General features: G+C 40.3%; 1 protein-coding gene and 1 pseudogene across 1 annotated transcript in view; one reads left to right on the forward strand and one right to left on the reverse strand.

The window, feature by feature from the left end:
* Nucleotides 1–8,850, forward strand: part of FOXN2 (forkhead box N2) — a 45,206-nt gene extending 36,356 nt beyond the window's left edge. The window contains exons 5-6 of the mRNA XM_013003915.2: nucleotides 4,847–4,915; nucleotides 7,236–8,850. Of these exons, the coding sequence (XP_012859369.1) occupies nucleotides 4,847–4,915; nucleotides 7,236–7,759 (593 nt within the window). The 3' untranslated portion in view covers nucleotides 7,760–8,850. The remainder of the gene's footprint in view (nucleotides 1–4,846; nucleotides 4,916–7,235) is intronic.
* A 4,533-nt stretch (nucleotides 8,851–13,383) lies between these two features.
* LOC101641074 lies at nucleotides 13,384–14,531 on the reverse strand (annotated as a pseudogene).
* Nucleotides 14,532–17,442: the final 2,911 nt, after the last annotated feature.

Below are 17,442 nucleotides of genomic sequence, written 5' to 3' on the forward strand. Positions count from 1 at the left end.
TGGTGAGCGCAGTCTGAAGTCTTTAAATGTGGCAATAAACAGATGAGTCGCCTCCAATTTGTTTTAACACCAAAAGATATTGAGCACTACAAATAAAAATTTTTAAATGTTTTCTGTAGACTTGTTATTTTTGTTCCAAGAATATAAAAGTTGTGCATTGGACAAAGCATTGATAATCAGGTGTTCTCCAGAATAGTGGCTGGTGGGTTCGAACCTTGAACCTTGTGGTTAGCAGTGCAGTTCTTACCCAACAGCAATGCCAACCCAGATCAAAACTTGTTATCAAGTTAATTCCAACTCCTAGCAGCCCTTTGAGTTGAAGCACTGTACAGGCTTTCTGAGGCTGTCTTCACTGAAGCAGGTAGCCTTGGTTTTCTCCCATGGAGCGGCTGATGGGTTTGAACTACAGACTTTCTGATTAGCAGTTCAATGCTTATCTAGCATCTGATGGGTTTGAACTACAGACTTTCTGATTAGCAGTTCAATGCTTATCTAGCATCGCCATTAGGGCTCCAGGCACCAGGGTACCCTAATTTCACAGAGGAGAGAGTTCAGATGAATTTGGGTATAATAAATTATCTACAACAAATGCCTATGTAAGGAATACTTCTTTTCTGTCAAGTAGTAGCACTGGTGGGGCTGTGGGCTTTGGGTTGCTAACTGCATGGTTGAGAGGACAAACCCACCATCTACTCCGAGGAACAAAGGTGATGCTGTCTGTTCCCATATAAAATTTTAGTCTTGGAACCAATTCAGCAGGGTGAGCTTGGTTTGGTTTTCTTTTCTCTTAGTTACTGTTATAAAAACTAAGAAATTGGAAACTTAGAAATGTATTCACGCAGCTGTCTTATGTTATCAGAATAAACCTCTTACCATTTTAGGAGTTTTGTTTGTTTTTCGTTTTAGTGTGATATTTCAGAAGTATGATTCTTTGGCCTTCTACTGGAAGTTTGCTCTAGAAGCTACTTGGATCGACATACACACTGAAGAGCTGTGGGAGGGAGTTGAGAGCATACTCATGCATATATGTTTGACTGGATGTTTGTATATGCTTTTTACACAAATAGACATCGCCTTTGCTGCAAATGTAGCCATGAATCTGGTAGAGCCCGTTCAGTGGGCAAAGCTCTGGAAACGTATTAAGTACAATCAAACACCTTGAGGGGAATGAGACACTGGGCCTGGGGGATCAGGACCACAGGCTTGATGACCAAGTCAATTGGCATAATATTCATAAAGGCGATGCCAACATTTTACTTTTATGTGAGTAGCAACTGGGGCTAAAAGCTCATGAGCAGCCATGTAGGGTGCAAATATTGATTCCCTCAGCATCTAGAGCAGCGGTTCTCAATCTGGGGGCCGAATGACCCTTTCATAGGGGTCGCTCGATTCATAACAGTAGCAAAATGACAGTTATAAAGTAGCAACGAAAATAATTTTATGGTTGTGGGGGTCTCCACACATGAGGAACTGTATGAAAGGGTCATGGCTTGAGGAAGCTTGTGAACCACTGATCCAGAGGAAAGAAGCATGATAAAAATTGGAGGGCACATGGAAACAATTGGTCCAGTGGACTAATGAACCAGGCACACGTCAGTTTGCACAACCCTACGAGCACACGCTCTAAATGGTGCACCAGCACCAACTGTTCTGAAAGGTTCTAGATAGGGTCAGAGAAAAATGTGGGACAGACCTCCAAACCATATAAAAAGATGAGGCTGATTGGTCAAATGGAGACTAATGGGGCACTTCCTCCGTCACCCCTTACCCCAACTGTGACCCTTAGTTGCTCAAGTCTAGAACTGAACTCACTTCCATTTTAGAATAAACTTGTGCGCATCAGAAGGGCAGTGTTTGTGCAAGGACAGAGGGTTGGGAAAGGAGCCGTGGGAACCTGAAAAAAGTGAGATCATTTGACGGGATTAGAATAGATGAGTGGAAACAAAACTGATTGTGTGCTGTGTAAACCTTCGCTTAAATCATAGCAAAACATTTTCTTAAAGGAAAGTCACTGTGCTAACTTTTAAAAAATTATGAGTCTAGCTGTTAGGGCCTTTGCTTTAAAGCAGGGGTACAGTATGGACATCCATCCAAGGGCTGTCAACTCATCAATACCAGGTAACATCACACACTCACCAGAGAAGCAGTTCCAGCCATCACATTAAGAGTGAGTTGACGACAATTTAAATTGTTAATTTTGTATGGCCCAAAATTATGTTATAAATATCCAAATAGTCCTTGGCAGAAAAAAAGGTTCCCTACACCTGGCTTAATGCCATGCAAGTGGTGCCTGGCACAAGGACACTAGCTGAGGTGTTGAGTTGGGTCTAAAACCCAGCCCACATGCCCTTCTCCAAAGCGTGTGCCCTGGTAGCCTTTTATCCACATCGTGCAGAGATTCCGTATGGGCTGCCTACTGTACCTTTTTTCTTCAAGGACATGCTAGAATTCTGAGCTATATAAAATTGCAAGCCAGTTCCATGCAAAATGACAGGAGCTGAAGAGGCCTTTGTTTTGTTGGATATCATCGATTCACATTCTTTGAACTTGCTGTTCTTGTCTTTTGGAAAAACTCTTCTCCCCGTATCTAAGTGGCTTCACTCTTAGGTCTTTGTACAAAGGTCATCTCCTGCACGAGGCCTTCCCTGATGTCTGTACTTAAAATTGCAGCCACCTCCCTAGCACCGTCTCCCTTCTGTGGTTACGTTTTTTGCCCAGTGCTTATCATTATCTGACATACTGTGTTTTAATTACATCGTTGACTTCTGAGACATTAGGGGTTTTCCTGTTTGGTTTGTGTTACATTCCCACAGCTGGGAACAATGTCAGGCTCATTTCAGGATGCTATATTTATTGAACGAATAAAAACGTGTAGAATTTGCAATGTATGCTGTACTTTTCGCACTTGAGAATGGCAGAAAAATGATTTAAAAGCCTGGGTTCTGGCAGTTCAAATCCCATTTTACCAATCTTAGCTATATTTCTTTGTTTCCTCATCATTAAAATAGAAATATTAGTAGTATCAACATCATAAAATTTCAAGGATTTGATGAATTAATGAAGTCTAGGCATATAAGTATGTGAACTTTAATGTCCGTTTGGGCAGTGTGCAAGCTGTCTCATAAGGTGTTTTTGTTCCATTTTGCTTCTTTTAAAAAGGGAAAGCAGTTCTCCCTTGCTTTTAATTTCCCCCAGTGGTATAAAGTACCCCAACACCAGGATGCCTGCTCCTCCCGCTCTCTCCTCTGTGCTTCACTCCACCCAGCAGCAGGGCAACCTTTCGTGCAGGCACAAGGCTGCACCTCTCATGGCCCCTCCACTTGCCATGGGTGCTGGTGATGCCAGTTGGGCCTGGGGTGCATATGGGCTCCACGGGCTGGCTGCGTAGAATCAGGAAGTGGCCATACCAGGTGTAGACAAGGTCACAGCTGCCAACTATGTCCCTGGCGCAGGTCCACAGTCTCTCAGCGGCCAACTCTCCATACCTGGTTAGGTGCAAAGTACCAATCTGGCTGTTGGGGTAGCCCAAATCCAGACCAGCCACACATCTGGCAAGACTGGCCTCCTGTTTCCAGTGGATACAGCAATCAGGTTCCGTTAGGTGGGCTCACATAGGTTTTAATAGGCTTTATGGGGGTTTAGATACAGATTGTAAAGGGACTGTCTGTGTAGATCCAAGATGATATTCACACAGTGGTCAAATCACATAGCACACTGTTTCACAGAGTGAATTGCGGCATGAAGTGACTCATACCTAGAATGTGTTCGGCTCACTGCAAGTGTTCAGTTGTTAGTTTGGTGACAATCAGCTTGACTGAAGGAAAAGAGTACAAAAGATCTAAATTACTCTTTGCACATTTATTAAACATTATTGTTCTAGGCGTTATGGTAACCGAATATGATACCGTTCCTACCATAAAGAAAAAATAGCCTAATTGGGAGGATATTAATGTAGACACTTAAGTCATGAGGGCATATTTTATATAAATATTTACTGCTTTTTCCTTACACCTTAGATCACAACATTTCAGCTTTCCTAGAGTACAGTTATTCAGACTTAAGAGCCACCAAGACGAGGAAGAAAATCTAGTATTAGTGTATATAAGTAGCTAAGAGAGAGCCACTTTATATCTGGAGGAGGATCGGTTGGGTTAACCAGTCCTTTACAGTCTGTTTTTCTTATGGCATATGCGATACAGTGTTTGGCCTTCTGTGTTGTCGACGAATCGACAGGCCTACAGGTGTGTGTATAATTATACTGAAGACCTTAATGACAGTTTCCTACTTGCAATAATGATTTATTTTACGTTTGTAGAATCACATGACAGACCAACCAATTAACTTATTTTTTAATCTTTAATTAGTATGTAATTAATGTACTTCGTAACAATATACATAGGTAAGGACATGATTATTCAAGGTAAAAATGATAAAAGCTAATAAGGCCCTAGTGTACATTCTTAGCTAATTTCGGCTGTTTAGGGATTTAGTGACCTGATGGCAGTGAGTTTGGTTTTGAGAGTAGAGAGTAGAAGGGCAGAACATTATTGAAATGCAGTTCAGGTTTTTACATTCACAATATAATGGAAGGAGAGAGTGTTTGTTGTCTAATACCTTTCCATCTTTCTTTACAATACTGTTTACAAAACTGTTCCATAACTTTAAGTGAACAAAAGTAGATTTTAAAATATGTAAACACCATTTTTACTTGATATATGTATGTGCTTTTATTTGTTTAAGTAGAAGACTATACACCAAAATCATAATATTGGTTATCTTTGGTACTTTTATTAGCCTTCTCTTTTATAAAAAAGCATTCATGTTTACATTTTTTTTCCCTTTTCAGAATCTGATATTGATGCTGCCACTGCAATGATGCTTTTAAATACTTCTATAGAACAAGGGATTTTAGAATGTAAGCAATCATCACCTTTCATTTTGAAGTACATTTCTCCGCCTTTTCAAATATTTAGAATTCAAGCTGTATAAGTATTGCAGAATGTAAGTTACTTAGATGAGAAAAGGCTTACCTGAATAACTAGGTGTCTATTCCATTGATGTGTGCAATTGAGAGATCAAAGTGATGCTGTGGTGAAACTTCTCAGCGTAAACAAGAAGAACAGTAAGACACATAAAATAAGATTGAAGATCTAAACGTGAAAATCAAGGCTTGTCTATAGGGAAATGCATTTCCAACCTTGGAAGGCCTTTTTGAAGAGGCCACATCCATAAAGAAAAGGGTGGGAAACTTAATAAACATCAGAGTTCTAGAGTTCTTCTTTACAACAGAAGGCATCTCTAACCAATGCGATGTAAGCAAAGGGCTGAGGAAACAGATTTTCATCTTACAAAGGATTACTCCTTTGTCCAGTGTATATTTTAAAAGATCCTCCAAGCACAAAATAAAACCATTCCACAGCAAAATCAGCCAAAGATGAAGAGTCACGAGGAGCAGAAAAATAAATGTACACATATACATATGATCAATATACATATGAGGCCCAGCTTCTTTAGTCATTGGGAATGCAAAATAAAATCAATACTGCCATTGTTTTTGTTTGTTTTATGGACCTAATTCATCTATCATATAATTCAGTGGTTTAAATACATTAAAAAGAGTTGTGCAATCACTACCACAATAAATTTTAGAACATTTTCTTCATTTACACATTATTATAAGTTCCTGCTTTCCCCCAACCTCCTCTGCCATAACCTTAAGAAATTATTAGTCCAGTACTTGCCTCTCTAGATTGACCTATCCTGGATTTCATATTATAGAAAATCATGTACACACACACACTCCCATCCCCCCTAAAAAAGAAAATTACCAATAACCCCCAAAATCTTCAATCTAAAAGAAAGAAAACTATACAAACAAATTCAAAATGGGTCAAAAGAGAGAACAAATGATAAGGTGTTAAATTTTAACCTAGCTCTATCTGCCTTAGTTCACTTTGCAATGCACTCTGTCTTATAGCAAGCCTGTTCACATACCTGGAGGGTGGGTTAACAGTGCTTCTCAACCTTCCTAATGCCGTGACCCATTAATACAGTTCCTCATGTTGTGGTGGCACCCAACCATAAAATTATTTTTGTTGCTACTTCATAATGGTAATTTTGCTACTGTTATGAATCGGATGACCCCTGTGAAAGGGTCATTCGACACCCCCCAAAGGGGTCATGACCCACAGGTTGAGAACCACTGGGTACAAGGGAATTTATTGGCACCTGAATACACTTAGGGACTCTACAAATGGATTTTGGGTTTTCTCTATCATTTAATAATCTGTAAACTAAGTGCTCAGAATTTAAGTTCTAATATCATTCCCTCCTCCAGTTTTAGACTTTATTCTTTAAAACCCTTGCATCACATAGGCTGGTATGCTTTTTCGATGTGAGCTTACCTTACACCTCATTTAGGTGGTTGCCTGTTTTAAGACAAGCCTTTAAGAACTCAGACACTGTTTTGTCTAATAGCCAAACACCATCTGCTTTCTTCACTACACTTTGCTATCCCTCCTATATCTTCATTGATTCCATCATGAGGCCAAGTGAGATACATGCTTTATCCATCAGAGATTATGTCTGGAGTATGGGAACTGGGTATTATACACAGTAGGATAGAAATTGGGACAGCCATTTTTTGGTTATTTGGAAGGACCAATTATTTTTCCCAATTATAATTTTAATTGTATGAGGGTTTTTAAAGCAATTCTACTTGGTATCGTTCTAAAAAAGTATTTGCATATATATTTGAAGAAACATCTAGAAAGACTTATTGCAGTGCAGCTCGTTACCTATCCTGGCAAAAAATTGATAACAATCTAATATCAACAGGGAAATGGTCAGCTAAACAGTAGTGGATTTATATTGAGGCATTGTGTGCAACAGTTCAAAAGAGTTATGTTTTTCATGGAAAGGACATAAAATGTATACATACTGCTACGTGGATTAAGAAGATTTCCAAGTACTTAAAGAAATAATCCACAGAGCATTGATGTAAAGGTACTTACTGTTCTCAAGTAATGTTAGAGTTTGACCAATATTGGGAGGGAGCATGGTTTGGTTCTTTCCGCTGTCCAACATCTAGCTTGTACTAAAGAGTTTCTGATGATCTCATGAGATTTTCTTTGCCGTTTACTTTCTCCCCTACCCCCCTTCTCTCTGTGTTTTTAAATTACATGTCTTTGCAATCAAGTGCATTTGACCTATTGATGGAACTTTCATTTCTACAGGTGAGAAACCTCTTCCTCTTAAAGCAGCCTTGCAAAAAAAGAGGAGCTTTAGCGGTGCATTTAACCACTCAGGGGCTGTGCGTTTACAGGAGAGTGATTCTTTGGCCACCAGCATTGATCCCAAGGAAGACCACAATTACAGCGCAAGCAGCATGGCAGCACAGCGATGCGCATCCAGGTCTAGTGTGTCTTCCCTGTCTTCTATGGATGAGGTCTATGAATTTATCCCAAAGAGCAGCCATGTGGGAAGTGATGGCAGTGAAGGATTTCACAGTGAAGAGGATACAGACGTTGATTACGAAGATGATCCTCTGGGCGACAGTGGCTATGCATCACAGGCATGTGCAGATACCTCGGGAAAACGGCAGCCAGGCAAAAAGAGGCGAAAGCAGGCATGTCAAGAAATTGATGAGGAGCTCAAAGAGGCAGCCGGCTCGCTGCTCCACCTTGCTGGAATCCGTACATGTCTGGGCTCCCTCATAAGTGCTGCTAAGACACAAAATCAAAAGCAGCGGAAAAAATAGAATTTCTTATTAGTATGAAATTATTTTAAAGTGTGGCAATACTCTCCTACACTCTTCTTTACAAGGGATATCAAAGCCATAATGGACTTCTTTAGTTTGGGGCTGGGGAGGGACTGCTAATTATTCCTTTCAAAACATTGAAGGTTTTTGGTTTTTAGATTAAACAATTGCTGTTAGGATCATGCCCAATCATAAATATATGGTGTAAAGTCCTAAAAGGTTAATTCTTGTGATAAATGTTTCAAAAGATATGCAAATTTTTTATAATGAAATGCCCAGCATCTATCTTTAAATTATATTGGTGGGGGCCATCTTTCCTTTGCTTAATATTTCAAACGTAAGAATTTGCAACTCTATTATACAGTTTTTTTTGTTTCATTTTCTTTTTCAGTCTGTAATTAACTTTAATTACTGCTCCTGCTAAAAAAAATTGTTGATGTCTGTCTCATATCTTCCTCCCCTGACACACACAATGCAGTTGGACAAAATTTGGGTGATTTATTTTGTCTTTGGTTTTAGGGGTTTTTTTTGTTTGTTTTCATTTTGAGGCATAAACAAGGCGAATATAAATTGAAAAGATCCTAGATGTCACTAAAATTCCTTTCCTTTACATAGGTAGAGAACACAACGACGAAAAGTTCTTTAGAAAATGTAATTTTATGGAATAATTTTCATCTGAGGACACTCCAATTGTTATTACAATATTCTGGGGAAAGTTTTACGTCTCACATACTAACAGCATATTAATTGAGCCCATTTGCTCTTTCCCAAAGTACATTATAAGTATGGTTTAAGTTTTAATCACTAGCTGTCTGCTGATTAGAAACTATCCAATGAGAATATACAGCCATAAAGTGTGCTATGGAATAACACCTATCTTGACACACTCTGGCATAAGAATTTTTCATTTGGTTGTTAAAAGTTTTGAATTGAACAAGCCACATGGTGCTGCACTGGGAAAAAAAAAAGTTTTGAATTCTGAGACTTGTAATGGGAATGGCGTATAATCTAAAACAGTGATTCTCAACCTTCCTAATGCCGCGGCCCTTTAATACAGCATAATCCTCATGTTATGCTGACCCCACCCCCGCACACACACACACCATAAAATTATTTTTGTTGCTACTTCATAAGTAATTTTGCTATGGTTGCTATTTTTGTTGCTACTTCATAAGTAATTTTGCTATGGTTGTGTAAATTTGGCTATGGTTCACAGAACCCCTGTGAAAGGGTCGTTCGACCCCCAAGTTGAGAACCACTGATCTAAAAACATTCAAATGTTAGGTATTTTGTCATCACTAAGATAGCTTATTTGGAAAAAATCTTCTGTCCAAGTGTTTGAATTATAAAGTATTTAACAAAGTTACAGAGAAAATACCTTTATGGACTTAAATCTTATACAATATACTCTTTGGGAGAAGGCAGTGCAATATCTGTGTAAAACCCAACCAAACCCATTGCCATAAAGTTAATCCTGACTCTTCCCCCCAACCCTGTAGGATGGAATAGAACTGCCCCCAACGGATTTCCAAGGCTGTAAATCTTTATGGAACTAGATTGTCATCACATCTTCCTCCCTCAGATTGGATGTTGGGTTAGTGCCGCTGAGCACTTTAACCACTGCACCACTAGAGCTCCTATAATACCTGTATGTGCCATTAATGCTTGCTGAAAGGTTTTATAACGCTGTTGCAAAAGTGCATTGGTGAAAGCGTTAAGTATTTGAAGAAATCCGCTTGTAATGAAACATTTTGTTCATGTATCATTCGTACAGTTTATATCATTCAGAAAGAACAGGAGATGGTAGTAAATCAGAACTTACACATTTTTTTCTACAATGCTTGGTAAACGTGTTTTTTTAATTCAGTCTTAATTCATGCTGCACCTTGTGTCATAAACAGTGCTTTGTTGTGTGTTGTTCTGATGGTTTCTTCTCAGTACCCATGGACGCACACGGCAGTCAGGCTCGTGGTAGGGGTTAGCAGCTTTCAGCGCTTTCTTTTTTTCCCCACGAGTCTTTTATTTATCACTTAAGCCAGGTGCTGGTTTTAGAATTTTCCCGCTACATGTAATACAACCTGCTTGAAGTTCTTCCCATAGTGCTTCAATCCACAAAACTCTAGGTCTTTTGTACTTCCATCACAGTCCAAGGATGTTTTACTAAGGACAGATCACTGCTGAAGCAAATTCAAGATAGTGTGAGCCTGTTTGAAATGGCCCCCAAGCTCTAAGAGCCCTGGGGTCAGCTCCCGTGTGTCTCTCTTTCCCTCCTTACGGCCACCCAGACCAGTGTTTCCACCCAACGGGAAAGGGAGCTGGAGGCTGCTTTCAGCTGTTTCTAAGACTATAAAGCATTTTCCTAAGTTTGTTTTTGTTTTAAGCAACAGTTTACTCCTATTTTAAGCTAAATATTATTTGGGCAAAACTGCCAAATGAGAAACATGATTTAAAAGCAAACATTTTTCAATGAACAAGACTTTAAGGCAGGGATAGCAACACTAACAGTCTATGTTGTTTTCATCTTGGCTGTAATTGAAGCTGGAGAGCCACGTTAATGGGATTGATGGGATTGAAGTGTAGCAATTTTTAAATTTGTTTACGATGAAAACTGGGATGGTACGTTTGGGCTTTTCCTTCTTTCTGTGTGTCCCCTTTAGGACAGAAAATGTCAAGCCCATGCAGCACCATTTACAGTGAATAGTGTACCAATCACAGTGCTTTACCACAATAGGAAGAGTAAACATATTTTTAAAAAATTATTTTAATGTCCAATAGTTTTGCACACCTCTGTCGCTATTTACCATGACCTCATGATGCTGGTTTTAGTGTTTCAACGATCTGGCTCTGGTTTATTTTATTCTGTTGAAATTCTGTGCCACCAATGTTCTCCTTGGTTCCTGTCTCGTGGATAATAACTCTTTCTAGGTGAAGGAAAATGAGGTAAGGCACAGAGAGGGGAGAGTTGTCAGTTGTAACAAGTATAAGAACTCTTTAAATCCCTTCGTTTTCTTTCCCTACAAAGAAAAATATTTGTAAGTTACACTTCTCACTAGCAAAGATAAACAGTTGTGCTCCAAGAGATAACAAGGAGGAACGATGAGATCTTTTAAACTTTTTGTACAGAATTGAGTACATAGCTTTCTGTGTGTTAATGTATCAAGGTAGTTCTTTTCCAGGGCAACCCTAATTACATAATCCTTGTTTCCCTATTACAGCTTCCCAGTGATTATGATCTCATTCTGGTTTGTGACAGAGAAACGAGGCCTAGAGCCCCTCCCCCTGCCCCATGGCGCCTCACACCCCCCCCACCCCCCACCGCCCTGTTTAGGAAAGTCATTCCCAAGTACTGTGGAGTATAAATTGTGTTTTCTGTAATAAGTTATTTTACTATAATTATAAAAGCAATTTAGAAATTCTGGAGAAATTACATATGTGAGGCTCCCCGGCATATTTTAAAACTGGGACTTAATTGACGTATACTTTGGCCTTGTATGAAAATGAAAGGGGGAGGGCATAACAATTTTAACTGTGTTGCAGCTGATTCCAGTTCCTATGAGCGCCATGGTGAAAGTTTCAGTCTACACAATTAGTCTTCATCTTTCATATTCCAATCAGTGTTGTGGGGTTTTGGTTTTTTGCTTGTTGGTTTTCAAAATATATTTGAAACTTATTTGTGCAATATATTTCAAAATAAGTTAATAATTTTACCTTTCAAGTTGAGAGAAAGCCAATAGATTTGGGGAAAGCTCACCGTGGGTGGATCACCTCTTTTCTACATGTGGGCCTTGCCTCTCCTCGGTATAGCTAGCATGACTCTTCTTAGCTTAGGTTCCGTAGTATATTGTCAAGTTAAGTATATATGATTTTTTCCTTTTCCTGCTTCTGGAGGCATTGTGTAAAGGGTTCTTACTGGGTGGTCACGTAAATCGTCGGTAGCATGAATTCAAAGCTAGAGCAAGCATTACAGAAGGAATGTTCGTGTCTTGGTAGACCAGGGGGCCTTTCCCAACAAATGTAAGCAACGAATGTGAATACTTCACAGAGCTATAAAGACTATTGTCTTAAATATTACAGTACAACATTTTGTGGAGGCCATAACATTTAATTGTGAAACTGTGAGGCTGTCTGGTTTACACATATTTTATGGTTTGTCATTAGTTTGAAGTGTGTAAACTTTGGTTAAAACAAAGTTTGCCTCAGTGCGTTAGTGATGTAGTCGAAGTATTTATTGAAAGGCAACGTAGAGTATTTTATTGTTACACCTGCCTTTTTTTTCCCCCTTAAAGCACATTCTTTGCATCTGACTGCCAGTGCCATTGTTAAACTTTGTTTTAAAATGAACATTTCTTATTAAACTATGTGCTTAATTTCAAAGTATTATTTTGCCATCATGCAGTGTATAAAATGTATAATTGCCAATACATTGTAACTATTATTTATTTTTAAATGAAAGAGTAAGAATGCTTTCTGATTCAAGAAATTTGAGATATCAAGGTGTTTCCTTGCCCTCTTTTCTGATGTAGCATAAAAAACAACGTCCTGAGTTTGAGTTGTAACTGCCAGTAGATGACCAGGCACGAACGAGTGAGCCACTTTTCAGTTGCCAGTCTTGCTCATATTAAAAACAACTTACAAATGTTTAGTTTTTGTATTAATCTGGTTATTAAAATGTTTATAAAGTTTATTTTTACCAAAGAGATGCAATTCGTTATGATAAAGTATTACAGAATAAACTTTGTTTTATAACACTTTGGTGCTCTCTATTTGTGGGAAAGGGGTGGAGTAGGTGTAGGCAGTTCATAAACACACACAATGGGCCATTGTAGTTTTCACGAAATTGCACGTTTCAATGGCAGAATTCTTAAAATCTTTTGGAAAGTTGTTTTTCCTGGTTTTGACATGTCATCCTAATCTCTGAAAACTGAAATAGTGATACGATTCTCAAAGTTGAAAGTTCTTTCTTCGGTATTTAAAAAGAAAGTGACATTTTGAAATATGACCCCCCCAAAAGTGAGTAGGATATAAGATGATTAAGATTTTTTTTAAGTGCACTGGTTTTACTTCAAAACAACAGCGTCACTTGAAAAATCAGGGTGCCCAATAGAAAACTGAGTCAGCTACAACTAACATTTGATATCTCCCGTCCCATATGCCCTGTACTCTTCATTTAAGTAGTAGTTTCTGTATAGAGGATTTTTTTTTAAGATTCTGAAAACCCTCTCGCCTACTTTGTTTCTGGAGAAGGGTATGGGGAGGATCACTCATTTGACATTTGAAGCAGCTAGCAGCAATTTAGAGCTCGAGGGTCTTCTGATCTGGAAAGCAATGTCGAAAGCCCATATTTGGAGAGTCAATTTCATTTTTCCCTGAGCAAGACCATCCATTTTCGCTGGGATCAAAGAATGAACAACAAACTCGATAACCCCAAATAAGGTTTTAAAGCAGAAAATAGATCCAGGTTTCTCCTTTCAAATGTAAATTTTTACAGGAAAATAGGTTTATGAATCAGTTGGTTTTCCTCGATTTAGTCCCTCCCTCTCTCCCCAACCAGAAGCCCTGGAGCCTGAAGAGTTGGTTCATTACTAACCAAGTCCGTCATCAGCTGGCAAAGTGGGATCTGATTACTAAGGGACAACCGAGTCCAGGGTAGCTCCCAGGGATGGGAGGCAGGAACTACGCTCCGCCCCCAGGGAGAATGGATAGTGGGTGGCAGCAGTCGAAGAGGCGGGCGCTGTGCACTGGGTTAAGGATGACTTGACTCACCATGTTCACTGCACAGCTTCTGGAACGCAAGTCTCATTCGATCTATGGTGCCGCACGTCTGTGCTCATGTTGATAGTAAGGGTAAATACCATTCCCGTGACAATCGGAATAAGGATGACGTTGAGGGTGGTGACCTGCAGGAGACAACAGTCCTGGATTGGGCTTGGTATGAACATCTGCATGTGGAATAGGCTCTTTAACCTAGGGTGCTGTTTTTTGAACTGGAAGTTCAATTCATTGGTTCCTGCCTATTCCCTACAACCTTTCTGCACCAGAAAAATAAGCGCTTGGAATTCTCGAGTATGTTGGGAATGCCTTCTGGAATGGCAGGGTTCTTGGAGGCTCGAGTAGTAAGTGGTTCATACGTGTGATACAGAGATGCGATCACACGCTGGGGAGGCAGCGCAGCTCCATTGATTCCGGTCGCAGGCACACGGCCGAGGTGTCCGACAGGTGCCTGGACGCAGTGAGAGGGGCAAGTGTAATTAGGGGCCTGGGCAGAGAGTAGAGGTCACCTTCCAGGGAGTGGCTCCAAACCACAAGCAGTGCGAGTGACGGTCCAGGCAGTCTTACAAATCGGGGTGAATGCCGCGTCCATGGCATTCCACGGGCTCCTCTTTTCCCCCAGGCCTGTCCAGCTCCCTGTGCCCCTGGCTTTTCTCTCTTCGGGAGACTGTCCTCGCCTGAACGCCCTCCTCGTGAGCACCCGTCTCATCGCTGCCTTTGGCAATGTCACGGGGCTCAGGAACTTCCTCTGCAGGAACCTAGGGGCTCCCGAGCCACAAGATTTTACTTCCTGCAGAGCGGCATTGGCGACAGCTTGCTTGAGTCGTCCACACTTCACGATGGCCGGATCCGAGTTGGCATAATCCACCAGGGTTACGCCACCTGAGCGGGTGTTGTGGGCCTGAACCGTGAGTCACTTTCCTCTCTCGGGCATGGCCACCGCGGGCCGGCCCTGGGCCTGTCTCCAGCGACAGCGGGCCCCAGAAGCCACGCCTGCGGTCATCGTGCACACCCGGGTATAGGGTGCGGCAGGTTGTGTGACAGACATATTGATTATAGACTACCACCGCCTCGTTCGATGCCCTGTCCCTTCCACGCAGCCCTTGAAATACAACTCACTCCATTGCCATTGAGTGGATCCCAACTCGGCAGCACTGTAGGACGGAGTGGAGCTGCCCCTGTGCTTTCCAGACTCAATCTTAGAAGTGCAGAAAGTCTCATCAGCCATGAAATACCCGGTCATCTAAAAATAGCCATTTTGGATCCATCTATCTTAAAAGAATTTTCATTCTCACTTTTGTCTTTTGCATTTACTGTTTTCTGGTTCATGCTAGTTCTGCAGGAAAATTTTTTTAGAATAATCGTCTGTTATTAAATTATGGGTTAAGGATACATTCAGTTTTTCCTCAAAGGATTTTCCTTAAGGATTTCAGAGCATACTAATCTAATAGATTTTTAAAATTGGAAATAAAGCTAAGAACATAGATTTGGATTTGAAATATGTGTGGTTATTATGCTACATGAAATTTTAAAGAAATGTCTAGAGGCTGTGAAAAAGTAGGATGCTAACTTGTGTATACAGAGAATTTAACATCAATTATGTTACAAAAGCTTGTTGACAAATCTGCTGTTTGGAAAATAGAAATACTTTACTAAAAGAGGAAACACCTGGACGGTATAAAGGTTGCAGAAAGTAATTTAGGGGAAATTTACCAAAATCCAAACTCAATTGCCATCATGTCGATGATGACTTACAGTGACCCTGTAGCTCAGGGTGGAACTGCCCCTGGAAGTTTCCAAGACTAACTTTGATAGTAGAAAGCCCCATCTTTCTCCCTAGGAGCCGCTGGTGGTTTCAAATTACCGACCTTATGGTCAGCAGGCCAATACATAACCACTAAGCCACCAGGAATCCTGTAGGAAAGATTTAAGCTGAAACAAAATTCCTGTGTTGCCAGTAGGAGGGAATTGAGAATTCTTAAGAGAGACTGCCCCCAGATTCAATAGCAATGTGATTTAAATAGATATCATAGTCCTGTGTCTTGTAGTGGAGCTCAGGTGCCTCGTCCCAAGCACAAAAGTAAAAATCCCTCTTTAAAATGTAAATAATGCAATGATGAGCTGCAATAGTTGCCATGAAAGAAAAAACTGGAGGGCTGTATGACGCCGGAACTAAAGTTACAGTAGCTAATGGTTCAGCCAGCTGCTAACCCGGAAGTTGGCTGTTCAGATCCACCTCGCTGCTCCGTGGGAAGAAGATACTGATGATCTGCTCCCATGGGCTCACCGTCTAGAAAACCCTACGGGGGCCGCTCTGCTCTCACACAGGGTCTCTGTGAGTCCAACATCCACCGATGGCACCTAACACCACCATGGAGATGTGATGAGCTAAAATGTGCAAGGAGCAGAGGTTTTAGAATTGAAAGCATGGGACATTGTTCTGGCCGGGGGTAATGATTGTTTCTAAGGTGCTTGTGCTAGGAGCAAATGAGACTCCAGTGAACTGGCACAGGATGGCTGCAAAGCCAGAGACCAGATCTGAGACCAGATCTTTGGGAGAATATGAGTCAAGTTAAAAGATGGGGTCTAAGACCCTGGGGAAGCCTTTTGAAGCTTTACTCTGTTTAAAAGATGGCCCAGATACTACTTTGACTTGCAGCCATATGGATGAGGAGGGTGGACTTAAGCTCCTCTGTAAACCCATTGCTCTCAAGGGGAGAAAGTTTAAGTGACTTTTCTTTTTTTAATGTAAGATCAGTAAGAGTGATGCACACCTAGTCAAGTTGATTGATTAATGGAAAAAAGAGAGCACAAATTACCAAAGTCAGGTGTGGACTGGGACAGATGCTACAGACTTTAAAGGACTACAAGATAATATCATTTGCCTCAATTTTATGCCAATTTAACAACTTAGATGAAATGAACAATTTCCTTAAATGTCAAAGCTGAATCAAGAAAAAACAGAATGCTAAATAGTCTTACATTGTTTTTTAATTCAACTATTAATGATTAAAAGCCTTCAAAAAGCAAACTAAGAGGTCCCAGTAGAGAAAATAAAAACAATTTGAGGTGGGGAAAAAGAATTTGATTATAATCTCTCATGCAGAATTCTAAATAAATTATGTGGATATTCTACCCCCGCAGTGTTCTTTACCTTGGGCTCTTCTCCCCGAATTTATAATCATCAGAAAGCCATCCAGTAATGGGAGATTCTACAATACATATGACCAAACCCAAACTCCAGACTCACTGCCATGCAGTCGCTTCTGACGAAACTGCCCCTGTGGGTTTCTGAGAGCTCTTTAAAGGAGTAGAAAGCCTTCTCTTTCTCCCTCAGTGGAGCTGGGGGTTTCCAAACAGCAGACCTCCTGTTGGTTTTTCTTATACCCGCTCAGTACTTTTTAAACAACTGTCAAAAACAAGGCAAGTCTGAGAAATGTTCATACCCAAGATGAGTAAGGATCATGAAACTAATAGCAATGTGTGCCCTGGATGGCAGCCCGGAGCACAAAAGACATGTAACAAAACAAGAACAGCTGACTAAGCTATTGACTTTTGCTAACAGTGTATCAATATTGTACCATCCAAGTCTAAGAATTATAACTGACTTTGGGCATGGCAGGGAGTATATGGGAACTATTTGCTCAACGTTTCTGAAAATCTAAACTTCCAAAACAGTGGGAGAGAAAAATGTTGAAAACCCCAAGGAGTTTTCTTTCCTAAGAAAGAAATAATAGCAAAAAAAAAAAAAAAAAAAAGTACCAATTGTGTTGGTAGACTAGAGAAACAAATTCATGGACACTCATATGTGTAGAAGAAAGAGCTTTATGCCTCTCCCCTGAGAGAATTTATTTCAAAGGATGGCACTGAATCCGCAGCTCCGGGAGAAGAATATATCTGATCGGAGCACACAG

This window comes from Echinops telfairi, unplaced genomic scaffold, assembly GCF_000313985.2.
Source record: "Echinops telfairi isolate 266 unplaced genomic scaffold, ASM31398v2 ScPeMD7_7475;HRSCAF=8513, whole genome shotgun sequence".
Classification (NCBI taxonomy): domain Eukaryota; kingdom Metazoa; phylum Chordata; class Mammalia; order Afrosoricida; family Tenrecidae; genus Echinops; species Echinops telfairi.